We start from the raw sequence: 18,598 nt of genomic DNA, 5'->3' as shown, positions 1-18,598 counted from the left end.
TAGTAATATATGATATGATTATCAACTGTGAAGAAAACGGGTCCATTTACGTGCTTCCGTTTGAGTTTCGTAGTACATATGAACTGGTTCTATTTCGCACACAGGTTGAAAAGTAATGGCAACCTTGTCAGCTGTCAAGCCACCAACTAAATTAGGACGGGGTCGTCAAAATTTCTAATAGTGCTATTTGCAGTAAATGTAAAACGAAATTAAAAAGAACACAATAATAAATAAATGAAGTGAACTGGACGCTTTTAAAGCTCCTCAACAAAACACATTAATTAGCTTACGGTGTGAGTAGCCTAAATTTGCAATGAACAGCAGCTTATTCCTTGTTCTTGCTATTTTTATTTCAGATCTGAAAGGTTGAAACACAAAGGAAGACTAAGCAAAGGCACACTACGGCGCTAAAAACTGCATTAGTATGTCCAATCTATCCGTGTCCCAGATAATAATGGATGCGCAGCGCATGGCCAGCCGAGTAAAAGACTTGGATGCATTGGGCACTGCGCTGCTGGAGGAGGCGGAAACCAACAATCGATTGGTAGAAAGTCTGCGTCAGTATCAGGACGATATTGAATCCCTTAATCGTATTTCAAACAACAAGACCAATGCGGATATGGTAAATCGCATACAGCAGCAAAATGTAAACAGCTCCGAAATTCTGAAAGAGAACCGAGAGCTCAAGATTTGTATTGAGGACTATGAGCGTGCGATGGAGCTGATGATGCAAAAGTACCGCGAACATACAGTAACCAAGGTGCTGGATAGCAAAATCAACTTCAAAGAGCTGTACAACGAACGCCTATGGCGCGTGATATGCGAACAGCGCGAAAAAATTAACGAAATGGCCGCTGTAATGCAGCGCGCTGCCAATGCAGACGACGACTTGGTACAGCGAGAGCTTAAAACCATATCCCAGTTGCGCATGGAAAACGAAGCTTTGCGCGAGCTACTGCAAATATCCAAGCAGTATGGCTCCGCCTACCGCCCCATACGGGAGACTGATCATGTTCTTGAAGAGAAGGCCGTACAAACAGACAGTACGACAGATGATTCGGCCGATGATTTGTCTATATCGGGCGCATCCGTTGAGAATATGAACAATAATTCAGTCATACAGGTATTTAGCGGCACGGAATTGAATAGGAGCAGCAACAATTTCACAATCACTGCCCCAGAAACTGCTCCAATTGCTGTTGATTTTGTTGCCTCTGCTGATGTGGAGCAAAGTAATTTAAATGTAAATAATAATGAACCTGCAGCACAAAGCTCGCCCGACAGTGGCAACAAGCTAATCACATCTACGGAACCTGTGGGACAGAATTCTGTCAAGGATGTTGAACCCCCATCGCTGACTGGTGCTGCAATTGTTGGTGCTACTGCAACATGATAGGGCTGGTGTCTAACGTTTCCCTCATCATCATGATCATATTATTGTTATTTCATCTGCATATGTCTGTCATTAAACAAAATGCCTATTTTTTTTCTGTGTAACACATTAAACATACACACATATACATATATACATCAAACCATACATTCAAACATGAATATACTCTGCATTAGTACATAGCGACTACAAATCTCTAAGTAATTTATACATATGCAACTAATCTTTATAAATAAAAATTCACTGTCAAAGCTGCAGCTGAAGACAATATAACATGAACACATTCACACAAACTTTCTAAATAATATACTCTGTCGATTTTATGATTTTTGAATAAATTTCATAATATTACAATTTACCAAAGTCTTATATAATTTAGGAAAGCTTAAAAAAAAACTTCTATATAAATGTACTTGGGCACTGGTTGATTCGAATATAAAAACAGTAAAATGTTCTCAAGATAAAAAGGAATATATAGAAGATTTTATTTTAACTTTATTCAAAAAAGGATTCACTATTTTCAGTTAAAAATTAAGTACAACTCTCATAAAAAGGCGCTTGTAAGCTAGATAATGGCGGAAGGAAGCCCCTTCTTCTATTAAAATTTTGTTTTTACAAAACATACATGTGCATATTAAGTTTGATGACTGTTTTTGATATAATAATTGTGTAAATATTGGAAACCTGCTGCTAGAGGGCTCTCTAAACAAGATATTTAAAGCAGAAGCAAATGGAAAAGTAATTATTTGAGCATCCTCAGATTGCAGAATCATTTTATTCAGACGCACCTGCCGCTCTTCTGCCTCATTCGAAACAACAATGGGAGAGATTGCCGGGCTCCACGGACACAAACGTATGCTCCCCGGCTGCTTTAGACTTTTGAAATATATTTAAATTTAGTTTCTCGTCGATTTTCAAAACGTTCGCATCGAACAGATTTGAAGCAATCGTGTCCGCTTGCCAATCTTTTTATTTGTGCAATTGGTGTGAAAGAGATGTAGCATGTGCTCGGGCGATTGATGTTATATTAAAGCAATGCCATACATATACATGCCTACATATATATATATAGATATCACATATGTATATGTACACGGGATCCAAGTGAAAAATTCAATTTGGAAAAGTGGCTCGCTGCGCCACTTTTTAAATTTCCTAATATTTTCCCGTTTTGTAGAATAAAAGTAAACACACAAATTTATTGTAAATTGTGGCAAGATAATTACAAAAATATTGCATTTTAATCGAAACTAAAAGATTTACTGAAAGTGCGCTGCCATTTACGCAAAATGTGTTCTATTTTTAAAACACAGCTAATTTTTCAGTCGTAAATTTTTCCTGAAGTGATTATTCCAAAATTAAACAAAATAAAACGCGTCGAATGCAAATCAATTGCAAAAGTTTCAAATTTAGATGCCGTTAAGTATTTTTTAAAGTTGAAAAACAATAAATGAAAAAAGAACTTATCGAGTGGGGGCAATGCTAAGTACGATAGTTGAAGCTGCAATTCGCGAAAGTCTTATTGTTACGCAACTTAATCATTTGGCAAAGTAAATGAAATATTCTGATCAATTTGTGGGTGTCACAAAAGTCGGGGGGAGGAGAAGGAGGAACAACGATTGTGGCGGCAGCTGCGGCCTGGCCCCATTTCCAATCACTCAGCCTCAAATTCATCTAAATGCGGAAACTTTTTGTGTAAGTGCAAGTGTAATAGAATGTTGTAATATTGCCGCTGCCTGATGCGGGCAAATCGTCCAAATTGACACGACAACGACGTACCCAGTGGCTGCAGAAAATGGGTTAAAACGGTGATAATTATTTTTAACGCGCTAGGGATTTGCAATGTTGTCGTTGTCGCCAGTCGTTCCGTTCGATTCGATTCGAATCAGGGCGCACACTCTCTGGATCTCTGGCTTCTCTGGGATATGATCGATGCCCCGCTCTTTATTGCTCTTTAGCTACTCTCTTATGAATTTCTCAATTTTGCAGGCAACTCGTGGAAAATGTTTATGTTTATGTTTTATTTTTTTTTTGCTGTTTTTATTGCCGGAAAACATGCGCAGTCGGTTTGTTTTTGTATGCGCAGCTCTCACTTATTGATGTTCCCGTTATACTCTCATAAAAACACAAGAACATTTGCTTTTGTTTATAATTACATTTGTTAGCATTTTGCTGTTATTCTTTGTTAAGAACTGCTCCTAAATTTTAAAACTTTTGCTAGCAAGTCATATAAGTATGTGTATTTCCAAATTTTAGCTTACTATAAATACCCACGGGAGTATAAACAATACGCTTTTTAGTTGTTTTTTTTTTTAAACTTATCGGTGCTACTAAGATGATCATACCTAAGAAATAAGAAAAATGAAATGCTAGAGTCGCGCACAACATTAAAAAAAAACACGAACTTGTCCTTTCATGGGTCTGTAAATAATAATACTTTCTGAAATCCTTGCAGTCATACCGACGTATTAATGAACAAGTCCGAATATTCAGATTACAATGTTTAATGTTTGGAGAATCTGCCTCGCCTATATAGGCCTTCGTTTAAATTAAAATACTCTTTAGATGAGATACGTATCATACGTTAAATTTTAAAAGCTGGGAGTAAGGGAATGGAGCTATCTTGAAATATATTCTCTAACAATTAAGTAAATAAAGAGGACAACTCTAGCTACCAGATTTCCAAATTTAAGCTTCGTTCGTTCCATGAACTGACATCGGCATGTCAAGGAATAAGTTCCAATCCAAAACATTCAATATTAAATAAAATAATAAAAATATTCTTAAACACATTTCTACTCTAATGGCGCATCTTGTTTGAGCAAATCCTTTCAATCTTAAATATCGTAAAAGTAGAAATAATTAAGAAATATTCGTAACAAGTGTATACAAAATAGCACAAGTTGTTATCAAATGAAGGCCGATTGATTTGTGGCAAGCTAAATATAGCTTCCTGAACATCTTTTACTACAAAATTACTTGTTAATTCGTGTTTAACTAGACCTAAGTGGACGAACAATTTTTTAAATATTTTTTTTTGTTTCCTTTGGCATCCAACGTGCTACTTTCTTCTACGCATAACATTCTTCTGTTTATATACTTGGAACTTAGCCAAAATTCCATCTTGCTGTATTTTTTTCGATTTCTTTTTGAGCATGTGCGTGGTTTTCTTAATTAAAAGTTTTCAATTTAGTAGGTGCCCCGCATATTAACAGGTCTATAACAACTTGTGGACGCGATATATTTTAGATGCACGTACAGGGTGTATGCGTATATGTTAGAGATACTTATTAATGAACAGCGTTTTCTGGTTTATCTGCCTGTACTGAATTCCAGGTTCTATCTTTTACAGAAAAAGAAAAGCTGATAATTTGTATAAAAACAGATGCATCATCTGTACCCATCGCTGAAAGGCGATCAGCTTTGCCCCCTTGGCTTCCATCCTCAGACACGCTATCCTACAAGATGTAAGCGTTGTTTTCGGGACTATAAGGAGCATGGGGCTCGACGTGGTGTGGACGATGTGGCGGCGTCGTCGCCAAATCTATCGGATGCGCAAGGTGCTAGGTAAGACTGAAAGAAGATTTCGATTACAAGTTCATGCCCAACGAAATTTATGTTTTCTCAGGCCCTCTTCACGCACCTGGACATCTACACAGAACCTTTCCACAGTAAACACACCGAATAGTAATGATATCGGTATGATTGTTATTTTTTCAGGCCTAAATAATTATCATTCATAGAGTATACTACTGTCTTATTGGAATAATGTCTGCTTACAAACTAACCAAATTCTTGTCACATCGCTAAAATACTAGTTATGGTTTTGATTTGTGCAATTTGGTGCAACAAAGAAATGTTCATTATTAAACTTATATTTAATGACAGTCTATATTGTCTCTTAATACATGTAATGCCTGCTATTTGTTTAAGCTTAACTTTCAATTTAAATCGATATTATACTGAATTATGATATGGATGATAAGGTTTTCGGCTTGCCGAAAACTCAGTTGATTCAGTTGCTGTTTAACTAAATCAAATGTGTTGTCTACTTATTATTTTTTGCATCGTTATCACAAATGTGCACCAATCGTGCTCGTACCACTTACTTCTCGTACTATCAACACTAATCTGCATAATGTGTTCGAGTTCTGTACTACACAACGCTGATGCTCGCTCTCTTTGACGGTCTTGGCCTCACGCAAACATTATCGCACTCTTCAAACAAAACAATTTACAATTGCAATAACGGTAATAACGTTCATGTGCACACGGTCTTGTGGACACAAAAACCGCTCACAACAACTACAACAACAACAACCACAACGCCATCGAGAACGTCTAATATAAATTTTTAACGACATCAAACAACTCAATGTTGTTGGCTAATCGCTCTTTGCATGCCCTCTCTTGCTGTTCTCTTGCTGTTCTCTTTGTGCTCTTGACTCAACTCAGTTGTACACTTCAATGTAGAGCTGAAGAAGCGTCCACAATCATGGGCCTCCACGCCGGACATTGATGAGGACGATGGGGCCAAACGGGCGTCGAGCTCGCGTACAGCTGAAGACCACAATGTGGCTGTCACTGTCAAGCTGCCGGTTCCACCACGACGACACACCACCGCCCTGGACATCAAAGAAGTGAGTACCAAGTAGCAAGATGTATGTATGTATGAGCCTGGAAAAGTATTACATGTGGTTTTTGTAATTGACAGGTGGAACAAACTCTCCCACAAAATCGCGTCACTTCCTCCCCAAGTAAAACTTCAAGTATTCCAGATGAACTAGTCATCCTATCGACAGACAGTCTTGCCGAGCGTGTGCGCAAAATGAATCTCATAAAGAAGCAGCGGATGAGCTCAAGAGAATCTAGCCGGGAAAGCTCTATGCCTCGCAAGGAAGAGTAAGTGTTTAAATATCATGTTTTGAAAGTGTAAGACTCTTTAATTAATATTATAGTACAATTTTAAAATTTATGGACCAGTTTTTTGATTTAATGCTATTTAGGACCTATACATGAAAAGCAATTCATCATTGAGTTCGATCAATAAGTCATAATATGTTTTTTATATTAAAATATTACAATATTTGGATCGTTTTTTGATTTAACGCTATTTTGGACTTTTACAGTTCGATTCAATAAGGTCGTTCGGCCTATAAAAAGGCATTTCCTAAATAACTAGTATGGATTGTATTTATTGAATATAGAAATGGTTTGAAATTAGAACAACTTGGATTCCTTGCTGAAAATTCTTTGATTCTAGAACCAAGTTATTACTCGGCCTACTTATACATGTAAAAGACTTAATAGACGACAAATTTTACAATACGGGTTAAGGACCCAAAGCTTTCACATAAAATGTTTGAAAATTAAAATCAATTACACCTTTTAAGCTATAAGAAGGGAAGAAGAAGGAAGTTGGGTGACAGGACAAATGGTGGTATATGTATAATTGAATTGGATAATTAAATATCTATTCATAGCAGGAAGTCGACGCTCCATATATTAGTATCTAGACAATTGTTGACCCAACACACAATAGTTAGCAAGTGAGGATCATTATAGAAATCATTAATTTCCCTTATACTTTGCAGTGAGAATGAAGCAACACCGCCAGACCGACCGGAACGCAGCAAGTCCGGCACATCTCTCAATCAATCGACAGAGCTGAAGCGAGCTTCGTTACCACCCAAGAAGCTGACATCGACGGCTACAACCACCGCAGCGTCGTCATCCGCGACAAGTAACAGCACCACCACGTCGGCCACTTTGAAAGTCAATTCCAGCGAACCGCGAACAACGTCTTCATCCGAGACGAAAACAACAAGCTCCACAAAGCGAAAGGAGGGCGAAACGTTTAAAATCAAAAGACAAAGTGCAGCGGAGAGCCCAACAGAGGGCGCCAGTGCTCTTAAGGAGCAAATTACAGCATTGCGTGCTGAGCTGGAGGCCATGAAAATGAGAGCAGAGCGAGCGGAGCGTGACAAGAGCGACATTCTTCTGAGACGTCTGGCCTCAATGGACACCGCCTCGAATCGCACAGCTGCCTCGGAAGCGCTGAACCTACAACAGAAGCTCAACGAGATGAAGGAGCAATTGGATCGGGTGAGCGAGGACAAGCGCCGTCTTAACTTGCGTATGAAGGAGCTAGAGAACAAGGGCAGCGAGTCGGAGCTGAGACGCAAATTGCAGGCAGCTGAACAAATTTGCGAGGAACTGATGGAGGAGAATCAGGCGGCCAAAAAAGAAATCATTAATTTGCAGGCCGAGATGGATGAGGTACAGGATACGTTCCGCGACGATGAGGTGAAGGCCAAGACCAATTTGCAAAAAGATCTCGAAAAGGCAACCAAAAATTGTCGCATATTGAGTTTTAAGCTTAAAAAAAGCGAACGCAAGATTGAAACCCTGGAGCAGGAAAGGCAAAGCTCATTTAATGCCGAGCTATCTGCCAAGGTTAAGAAGTTGGAAGAAGAGTTGCGGTTCTCCAGCGAGTTGACGCGTAAATTACAGGTAATATATAAGCGTTGGGAATCGAAGTAGAGCTTCTTTATCAATATCACTCTTTTTGTAGGCCGAGGCCGAAGAGCTTCGTAATCCGGGCAAAAAAAAGACGCCTATGTTGGGTGTGCTAGGAAAGTCGACTTCAGCCGATGCCAAATTTACCCGCGAATCTTTAACCCGTGGCGGTTCTCAGGAGGATCCTCAGCATTTGCAACGCGAGCTACAGGACTCGATCGAGCGAGAAACTGATCTGAAAGATCAATTGAAATTCGCAGAAGAAGAGGTAAGCATTAGAAATATATTTGTAAAGGGTTTCCGATTAGTGCGACTCACATTAAAAAAAAAACAAGCTCTATAAACTTTTTGAGTTATCAGAAATTTGATTTTAAAATGAAGAAAATGTAAGTTACACTCCTTTTTCAATGCTCGGAAATCGATTTTGTAATGAAATTACGAATCCTTAATATTTGCAAAGCTTCGCCAGTTAAAGGCCAAATGGCCGAGAAAGCAAGTGCAGTATAATCGTGGCACCCAAACATTAGATAACAATACGGAGAAAATAGCTTTTCCGCGAAGTACCCAGACTACGGGTGTGCCTTTGAGTGATGCCGCTACCAACACGCAGAGTATATTACTAGAAAGTACGAGTATAGCTGTGCAAACAAACCTGGAGGTGACCAATACTGCCACACAAACTGACCCCGAGATCAGTACCAGAAAGCCTTCTACAGAGCGCGAAACTTCGCCATTTGTGGGACTCTTTGCGCCCTCAACATCGGCTAGGGTTAAGCCCAATACATTACTTTTTCCAAGTGCTATATCGCACGTGCTTTTGTCTGGTGCCGGTACAGGTACTACAACTCCGTTAACTAAAACATAGTGTATGACAGTGATGGCCGAGAATAAACATCGAAGAAGTGAGACCGATTTTCAATCATCCATAATAGTTTCAGAGATTCCCTTTCTAGGTCCATTAATGCGGTATGTTCCCAAGTCAATAGCGCCGAGTACAATGATAGTTCTCTGCATTTTGATATAAGTATTAAAGAGTACTGCTTCAAATGGTTCTTTGTAGATGATAAATTCAAAAACTATACATTTTGGCGTTGGATATATTCAATTTTAATTCCAAACTTTTTAATAAGTTCACGCACAGTTCTTGTGGAATCAGCGATGATGAGGCGTCTTTCTGTTAACTAACATTAACGTGTTAAAGGATCATTTAATTCCTCCCCATTTATGTATACACTGGTCTGGGGTAATCATTTTTCAACGCACCTGCAGATGGCGACACCATAACTAAATAAAATAGTGCCTATATTGGAACGTACCGAGCATCTTAAAAAATCATCTAAAAAATGTAGATGTTTAAATTTTAATGCAATTTTTATGAAAAGGAAACATAACTCGATGTTAGGCTCCGGCCATCACTTTCATTTATAGTAGTTGTAGAAATTTATTTGTTCTCTAAATTGTTTTTTAAATTGCGGTTGCAATATTGTAAAATGTGTTTCATTGAATACTAATTTGTTACATCAGTGGCTTGAATTTTTGTATAAAAATATTACATTTTTGCGTGCAAAAACCAATGCAAAGCACAGTTTTTATCCTCGAACTGAAAGCCAATGATAAATACATATTCAAAACTGGGCTTAAAACTGATTTTTATTATTTTCTTATAAAATAAAAATCAAATCAAATGTCTGTTTTACATTTCAGGCTGAACATTTGAGGAAAAAAGTGACTCGTTTCGAGGATGAAAATGAGTCCTTGATGATGCAGTTAAAAAAAATGGCAACGCGCTCACGAAGTACGATCAAAATTTTTAAATTCTATTTAAAATTAAAAAATAAAAAAATTACATAAACCTTAACGCATTTACTAAATTCTTAACCAATGCATTCATTTACGGAAACAACCATTGAAAATTGCATTTTAGAGTTAATAATTTAATTACAATTTTAACATAAAGCTAACAAGAATTGATTGAGCTAGGCAATTTTTTTAAATCTAAACATACAAAATGAAAATAGAAATATTCATTCTTCATTAGTAGAACAAGAATACATATATATTTAAATTATTATTTTATTTTGATAGTTGCTGTAAAACTTCTTTTAAATTTTGAATAGAATTGTTCATTTCAATCAATTCTTGATCAATTAAATGGGCCTAAAATAATCAAAATATGCGATTTAAAAATCTCTTCTAAAAATATACCTGAACTTATTTAACTAACGTTTCTAAATTCTATATCATGCGCTTATTAATGAAAAGAATACAGAAGGAAATATAAATCAATTGCCATTTTTTGCAGCTGCTCATGAAATGTAACTAAATGCCGTTTTTAACTAACATAGTAACTAACTAAACCATATTACGCTCTCGCATGTCGTTCATAATGATAATAATAATTAAGATTCAAAATTTAAAGAAGAATATAACGCAGTCTATTCTTTATCCAGCTCGCAAGTTGAGTCCAACGCCACACCGATTGGCGCCCGAAGTGCATGCCGATCGGGATGAGGGCATATCGGACGAGGATGATCCTGCCGAGCTGCGCATTCTGCTGGAGTTAAATGAGCAGGAAGCCGCCATATTGCGACTAAAGGTGGAGGATCTGGAGAAGGAGAATGCCGAGTCCAAGAAATATGTGCGTGAGCTGCAAGCTAAGCTGCGACAGGATAGCAGTGGCAGCAAGTCCTCGCTGCTAAGTTTCGGCTCCTCGAATGCTTCAGATAAGAAACTAAAAGCGTTGAACGATGAGCTGACGCAGCTGCGCAAATCCCTGCAGGAAAAGGAGCAAGCGATAGATCGCTTGCAGGCGGAGCTAAAACAATCCTCTGGCAAATCAGAGTTGAACAGCAAATTGTCGACATTGGAGAGCGAGAATGAGAAGCTGACGAAAGAGAACAAACGGCTGCAGTTGCAAACGTTGCGAAAGACTGGTGAAGGAGAGCTCGTCAAGGTTAAGGAGACGCTGACACAGGCCCAAAAGGAACGGGATGAGCTAACCGCTAGACTAAAACGCATGACGGTGGAGGCCGAGAGCAAGTTGCCAGCTCGCACGCCAAAGCGCGTCAGTGATTTGACGCCAAAGAATCATCTCAAGAAATGGATAGAAGAGCAGGAGGATGAGATCAATGAGCTACGCGTAATGCTGAGCAGTAGTGGAGCCGATGAGCTGAAGGCTTTGCAAACGGCTAAAGGAGCCTTAGAAGTGGAACTCCAACGGTTCAAGCAGAAACTGTCACTGGCTGAGGGAGATGTGCAGCGCCTGAAGCAATTAAATGGCACTGGCAGCAAAGTTTCCGATCTCGAACAAAAGCTGAAAAAGAGCGAGGAAGAGGCAAAGAAACTTGGCTCCAAGATCAAGGATATGGAGGACAAAATCAAGAAGCAAGACCAACAGCTTAAGCAAAGCGAAACGACCAAATCAGCGTTGGAGACTCAAGGCAAACGCGATAAAGAAAAATACTCAGGGCTGGAAAAGGACTTGGAAAAGGAACGTAAGGAACGAGAGAAACTGGAGTCCAAAATTACACAGCTAGACAGTGAACTATCGAGTGCGAAAAAGTCGGCGGATAAGACAAAAGCAACACTGGAAAAGGAGATAAAGGAGCTTAAAACAAAATCAAGCAAATCCGATAGCAAGCAGGTGCAGGAGCTAAAGAAACAAATGGAAGACCTTCAGACAAGCCTCACAGACGAACAAAAGCGCTATGAGGATCTCAACACACACTGGGAGAAGCTGTCAGAAGAGACAATATTGATGCGGGCTCAGTTGACGACAGAGAAGCAAAATCTGCAGGCAGAACTCAATGCCCAAAAACAGAAACTCAGCGAAATGGATACCATACGCATAGAGCGCACCGATATGGCGCGTAAACTGAGCGAAGCCCAGAAAAAGATATCGGATCTGGAGGCAAAGACACTGAAGGGTGGCAATAGCTCCGAATATGAGCGAACCGTGCTGAAGAACAAGCTGGCGGAAAAGGAGCATGAGTATGAACGTCTCCGACGAGAGAATGATATGAACATCGATCTGGTGTTTCAACTACGCAAGGACAACGACGATTTAAATAGCAAGCTTACAGACTACGAGCGCATAGAGCAGGCCCAGACCTCACTCAATGGACACGGTGCGAGAAGAGAGGCGGAGATAAAGGAGCTTAAAACACAGTGAGTAACCAAATTATGCTAATTTTATCAATAATTGAGAAGAGATTAAGTGGAGATCATTTGAAAGAAGCCCCTTTTGGAGAGATACTAATTTGATTTTTCGAAATCCGTTTTTGATTTCGTAATGACTATGAATATTGTTTTTTCAGATTACAAAGCGCCGAACTGCAGCTGAAATCGGAGGTGGCCTCGACGCGCCTTCGTTACGAGCAGCAGGTGAAAAATCTCAGTGCCGAGTTGACATCCATGCAGGTAAGTCTCCTGAAACCGGCTAGCATCTTTCAAAAATTTCATTAATTCCCGCATTTGCAGCGTCAATGTGAACGCTTCAAGAAGGACAGAGATGCCTTTAAGCAAATGCTCGAGGTGGCACAGAAGAAAATAGGCGATCTCAAGGCGAATAATACCGGTCGCCAGAGCCGTGGGTCTATGCACAGTAGTGACGATGATGATAAAAGTAAAATTGCCTATTTGGAGCAACAGGTGAGATTATAACAACTATAATTATATGTCAGTATTTTTTAACTGACGTTTTTTAATGAATAGATTGGTCATCTCGAGGATCAGCTTGTGGAGGCCCGCTTGGAGTCCAGCAAAGTCAAAACAGAGCTTGTATCTGAGCGCAGCGCCAACGAGATCAAAATATCCGAAATGCAGTCCAAATTGAACGAGTTTGAGGAAGAACGCGTAATTGGTTCGGGAAGTACAAAATTGCCGGGCATGAAAACTAAACTTGAGCTGTCCTGGCAAAAGGAGCGTGAGGACCAGCAGCGGCTGCTGCAAGAAACCTCGACACTAGCACGTGACCTGCGTCAGACCCTATTTGAAGTCGAACGCGAGCGTGATAAGGAACGTCTAGAGTCCAAGCGGAAGTTAGATCAGACGAAGCGCGCAACGGAAGAGGAAATGGAAGAGGGTCGCAAAAAGATTGCGGAGCTGCAGTGCGATCTGCTGGAGCTGCGCGATGTCCACGCCAAGCTGCGTACCTCCAATGAAAAGTTGAGACGTGAACGTGAACGTTACGAAAAGGAGCTGATCAAGCGACGCATGGAGCAGGACGGTGGGGAGCGCAAGGTGGGCGCCCTACTGCAGACCGTAGATGAATTGGTCAAGATAGCACCGGAATTAAAGATGGTAAGCAGTGGGGCCGGTGGTGGCTCGCCACGATCCGCGGGCTACAGCGAAAACACACTTCGTCCGGAGCAAACAAATGTGCGCCGAAGTCGCAGTCCTTCACCCACCCTGACCAGCACTCAGATCAGCAGCGTGCTAGCCCGTTTGGCTGAGGCCTCGGAAGAGTTGCGCAAATTTCAGCGCCTAAATGAGGACGAACAGGAGCGGAGTCGCATTAGGCGAAGCAATTTACGTCGCGCCGCCTCACAAGAAACTGATCCGCATGGCAGCACCAGCTCAGTGGCCAGTGCCGCCGGGTCGCAGCGCAATGGCGGGCGACTATCTAGGAACTCCTCCAATAATGGCAGTCTGATTCGCAAGAGTCTATCGCTGGATCACTCCATACAACGCGAACAAGTAAGTCTTTCTTATAAAGGAAACAAATTTTATATTTATTCAAAATTGAAGAGTTCGTATATGTTCCGATATATTTTTATGCTGAAAGTATTAAATATTCGTAAATAGTTTTAAGGAATGTTTATTAAATTAAATCCGTGAAACAAGAACTTTTGAAACATCCATTAAGAATTTTCTTTTTTCAAACTGTTTTTTTTTTTAAAATTGCAGAACATATGGCGCCAGGACGATGGCAGCGTATCCTCTATGCAATCAATTGACTCAGAGCTGGGTGGTCTGGTGCGAGATTCGAGTCTAGATTCACGTCTTGATTCGCGCCTATCTGGTGGCTCTACACAAAGTGACATACCACGCGGTCCACGTAAGAAGAAGAAGGGTATTATGGGCAAGCTACGCAGCCTGACTAAAAGTTCACGCAATTCCGAGAGTGAAATTTCGGTAAGTTACAGGAAATATACTTACCTACAACATTAAAAATTAAATATACATCACCACCCCATAGATTCAAGGATCTGACTCTGACATCAGTGTTGCTAGTGATATGAGGTCTAGCAAGAAGGATTTGCGTGGTCGGCTATCGGGCATGTTCAAACGCTCCGGCTCTCACTCACGCGGCGAGAGCTCAGAGCGCGCCAGCTCGGAGCAAAGACCCGTAGCTGTCACAGTCGTTGGCCACCCGGATGGTCCACAGCCGCGAGAGCCTCCGCCTGCCAATGCGCTCACGCCTAAGCCCATACGATCGGTAAATCAGTTCAACTACATAGCATACTATAGTGAGGAAACTATGTATATACAATTTATTTCATCCATACTTTCAGATACCCAAACCACCCACAGGAACACCCACCACCCCAACAACAAGACGCCGCATAGCCAAGCAGTAAAATCAGCTCCTAAGTATCATCCCACAGTCTTAGTTACTCGTACATTTATATATTTATAAAATGATCGTATTAGTTAAACCACCCACTAGTTCAACACCCATTCATTTTCTTGCCTTTTTTATAAGCCTATTTCATACTACAGGCATCATCCGACATTGTTTGCTGCTCCACTTCCACTTCATACGAACTTATTTGGTTAATACGTACAAGAGTTTATTGGTTTTTTAATTTGTTATAAAATATAAATACAACCTTTTTAAAATCAATCCCAAACATTGTTTCTGATTCTTTCTTCTGAAATTTAGCGCTAAATAAATAGATATAATTAGTAATAGAAACTTAATACACTGAAGACTAGGTTGAGACCAACAATTTTATAAACAATTCCAGCGCTGCATAAATAAGCTGTTAGGTGCATTCCCAAACGTATAGATCTTCGCATAGTGGGCGGAACCTCTACTCTATTAATGAAATAGGTGGTGGTACTCAAAATAAAGAAAGCAGTAGCCTCTAGCATTTTGAAATGTCTTACAACATTGGAAATTTATATTTTTGAAATTTAAATCAAAGTGCGGAATGAGTTGAAAATCCGAGTAGACCGACTTATTCGATGTTCGAAGTAAACAAGTAACACACACCAGAGGTTACGAATCAGGAACAGTTTTGTGTCATGATAAAACAAACTCTTTTATGAAGATGAATTATTACGAAAAAAATGAATAGATATTCCAACAATTATAAGCTTTGGAAAGCTGCTCATTTCCATAAAAAGAAAAGTATATACATACATATATTACAGATTCTTTGAAAACAGACTCTTCATGAACAATTTTTGATTGACTTCTGAAGCCTGGTCAAAATCCTGATGGACGAGATCCCCTACAAAAAGTACAAAATCCTGTTTCAGAACATTAAACCGTGCGTATCGACCAAGACGACGCAACAAATACGGCGGATAATTGAAACAGGACAAGTGTAAAGGATAACAACTCAAAAACTAAGGGCAAGGCGAATCGAATGTTGAACTATTTCAGTTAACCGAAAAAACGTCTATTATTATTGCTGAATAATGATAAAAAACTAAACAAAAAATGAGATGACAGAGTTCAGCGGCCTTTATAAACCCAAAAATGTTCTAAATTACACTTATTTAAATACCATTAATACAAATATTTAGTAAAATAAACAAAGATCTATAATCAATTGACTCAACGTTCATTGGGTTTGTGTCTATGCTTTTCTGTGCGGTTCAGATTTAAACCAGAAATTATATTTGTGCCTATAGCTTGCTTTGAAATTACGAAGAAACTTGACAAGTAATCAGAATTTGGACAATTTCGCAAGAAATAAGAGGGCTAAGAAAAAGTGAAAAAGGGTACAATTCAACACAATTTTTGCTTTGCCGATGATTTGCTATACAGGCAGAAACTGTTGATGTCTTGAGAGCTTAGTTTTAATTCAAGTTCAAGTAAATGTTGAATGCGGGCGAAATAAAAAGAGCGAATGAAATTTATTCTAGTTATTTGCAATTTATGTATATTCAAAGTATTTTTTTTTTTTTTTTTTGCTTAAAACGTTTTTTTACATACTACATTCAATTTTAAACATAATTCGAAATTTGTCGTAAATTTCGGGTATTTTTTACGGTTTGTTCGAAATGGTTAAATAACTTAAATAGCGATTTGAGATTGCTGCAAAATAACAATTTTTAAAAAAGTATAATTTGAAAACAAACCAATTCTTCGTTTTTTTAATTGTTTACACGTTTACTAATGTTGCAATTGATGTCATTGTGAGAAGTAGGTGGCATGTCCACATACATTTATTCATTTGCAGATAAAAATCAAACTGTTGTAATTGAATGTCTAACAAAATAAATGACCGACCTCTTTGGGAGTTTACTTTATAATATTCAGTTGCATTTTCTTGAGAGACGTAAATATGTAGGGGCATCTTGTTGTATTTATTTGTATTTATTAGTTTATTTTATGTTTCTTTAGCATTCTGTTGTTTTTGTTGCTGTTGTTGTTCTTGTTTCGTTTTTTTTTAGTTACATTTATAAAATTATGCAATTGTTTGCTCGCTCTTAATTATGTTATTACATACATATGTATATGTGTAGGTATATATTGTAAATTGTGTATTTCTTTGTTACTGTTATATATTTATTTAATTTGTGTGTGTGTGTTTATATTATGTTCATGTCATTTTTTCCATACTTTCTTTCAGTTGAATTTTGTTTATTCCAATTATTGTTTAAATTTAATCATTCAATATTTCGGTAACAATGTCCTTGACGGTTATGTATTCTTATTTATTTATTTTTCTCTCTTAAACTCGTTTGTATGTATTTTATGTTTTTGTTTTGTTTTTGATATTACTTAGGCACTGTGTTCGTATTACATTAAAGAATTAATTTAAAATTTAAATTTAGGTATGTATAAATACATTGTAAAAAATTTCATTAAGTTTATCGTAAACTAAAACCTTGCAACTCTATATGTATGAATGTTTGTTTGTAATGTAATTTTTATGAACTATATGTATGTATGTATGTTATGTTATGTAAGTATGTTTATCTCGCTATGTGTATCTTGTTTTGTCTTTAATATGTTATTTTCTTTAATGCTACAACGCTGTACCAAATTCAGATGTTTCATTATGTATAGTATGTATATCTCTAAAAGTACAAGTAGAAAAGTCTAAAACACAAAATCATACATAAATGCGTGTGTTATGTACGTGTGTGTGTGTGTGTATGTGGGTTAGTGTGTTTGTAAACCAGGAATGTAAAAAATAGCATTATCCTTCAGTGTCTCCAACCATAAAACATCATGGATTTACATTACCGTCTAATCTTTTCACACAAGTAGCAACACTTATATGCCTAAAGACCCGTTACGTGTGGCCAATAACCTACATGTTGTAATTGTGTATGTGTATGGGTGTGTGTTATACAAACTAACCGCTCAGTTATGTTATCGATATATTCTCGATCCGTTACTCTATTAAATTGTATATCGGCTCTTTGAACGCGAACGTCTTCATATACTGTAGTTGCTTCTTTCTAAGCTGTTGTTCTTGTATGTTTTAGTTGTAATTGTTAGTTGATATTAGTACTTAGTGACATTTAATGTGTACATACAACATGAAAACTTGCTTGCTATTTTCCATACACACATGCGATCGAAATGATTTACGTTTTGCCATTAGCCTTTTTTTAATAAATATTATGTTTGTATGTATGTATGTAACAATTATTGTGAGCTCTTTTAAGCAACTTGAATTAAAAGCTTCAAATAAATGACATTAGCTGAACAGCACTAAATATATGAAACAGAAAAATCATATGACACAATTTTTCCACACTCCGGAAAACTGCTCCTGACCTCACACACTCGTTCTTGTTCTCTTTTTCGATCTCGTAATACTATAGCTAGCGCACATAAAAGTAATGAAAAGAGAATTTGTTTAATCTATGTATTCATGTAAGTGATCTCGAGGCTGCATTTATGGAAACAAGCTGCAGGCGCACTTAGTAAATTAATTGAATTTCTTCTTGCCGCTATTTAAATTATAATTAGATAGTAGTTAATGCCGCTTCCTTTGCTACGCAGTTGCAGTCGCCGCCATGCTTATACGAACTTATGTAGGTAGCCTATTCAGATTCTTGAGATTTATACGAGTTAAGGGTTTAAGCTTTACATCTTTTAAGAGTATATAACTTCATTGTTGCATTTTACAGTCTCAATTTTGGGTTTTGTTATTTTGGTTATTTTGTGTGTTTTTCTCTTTTTTTTCATTGTTTTTCCCATTTTTGTCTATTATTAAACTACATACGTACAAATTATTACTTTTGTTTACTATCTCTGGTTTATTTACGCGTTACATACATTTTAAAATTACCATATACATACATACCTTGTGTTTTAGAATTTATATGTATGCTTAAAAACCGAAGTAAAGGTGGAAAGTACAAAAACAATTTGCAGGCGTAACAATCCATTAAACGACTTGACTTATGCATGTAGATGTTTTTTGTCTTCCTTAATCAATGCTATTTTAAGTATTTTACTTTAGATTACTCCCCAACGAAACGTCTCTA

At 38.1% G+C, this 18,598-nt stretch overlaps 2 protein-coding genes and 1 long non-coding RNA gene across 4 annotated transcripts; 2 read left to right on the top strand and 1 right to left on the bottom strand.

Moving 5' to 3' along the window:
- Positions 1 to 79: 79 nt before the first annotated feature.
- On the top strand, positions 80 to 1,747 carry LOC115625898 (FGFR1 oncogene partner 2 homolog). Its single transcript, XM_030521127.1, has 2 exons — positions 80 to 291; positions 357 to 1,747. The coding sequence occupies exon 2, from the start codon at positions 425 to 427 to the stop codon at positions 1,391 to 1,393; it is 969 nt and encodes a 322-aa protein (XP_030376987.1). The 5' UTR covers positions 80 to 291; positions 357 to 424; the 3' UTR covers positions 1,394 to 1,747.
- A 1,058-nt stretch (positions 1,748 to 2,805) lies between these two features.
- On the top strand, positions 2,806 to 14,766 carry LOC115625646 (myosin-4). Of its 2 annotated transcripts, none has more exons than XM_030520773.1 (15): positions 2,806 to 3,088; positions 4,746 to 4,960; positions 5,022 to 5,092; positions 5,867 to 6,033; positions 6,108 to 6,295; positions 6,988 to 7,906; positions 7,968 to 8,180; positions 8,373 to 8,748; positions 10,363 to 12,079; positions 12,229 to 12,331; positions 12,392 to 12,562; positions 12,626 to 13,609; positions 13,820 to 14,047; positions 14,112 to 14,351; positions 14,428 to 14,766. In XM_030520773.1, exons 2-15 carry the CDS (start codon positions 4,779 to 4,781, stop codon positions 14,491 to 14,493), a joined length of 5,625 nt encoding a protein of 1,874 aa, XP_030376633.1. In that variant the 5' UTR covers positions 2,806 to 3,088; positions 4,746 to 4,778; the 3' UTR covers positions 14,494 to 14,766. The 2 variants fall into 2 exon arrangements, with proteins under 2 accessions (XP_030376633.1, XP_030376635.1); XM_030520775.1 differs by lacking the exon at positions 8,373 to 8,748 and adding an exon at positions 9,617 to 9,707 and having other exon boundaries at positions 2,816 to 3,088.
- Positions 14,685 to 14,972, bottom strand: LOC115625647. Its single transcript, XR_003995544.1, has 2 exons — positions 14,864 to 14,972; positions 14,685 to 14,800 (listed from the first exon to the last, which is right to left on the bottom strand). It is a non-coding gene; the product is annotated as an uncharacterized LOC115625647 (long non-coding RNA).
- Between the last annotated feature and the right edge of the window lie 3,626 nt (positions 14,973 to 18,598).

Source organism: Scaptodrosophila lebanonensis, unplaced genomic scaffold, assembly GCF_003285725.1.
Source record: "Scaptodrosophila lebanonensis strain 11010-0011.00,11010-0021.00 unplaced genomic scaffold, SlebRS2 tig00000080-arrow-pilon, whole genome shotgun sequence".
Taxonomy (NCBI): Eukaryota; Metazoa; Arthropoda; class Insecta; order Diptera; family Drosophilidae; genus Scaptodrosophila; species Scaptodrosophila lebanonensis.
The sequence above is the reverse complement of the archived record's forward strand: the minus strand, read 5'-3'. Positions and strand labels throughout refer to the sequence as shown.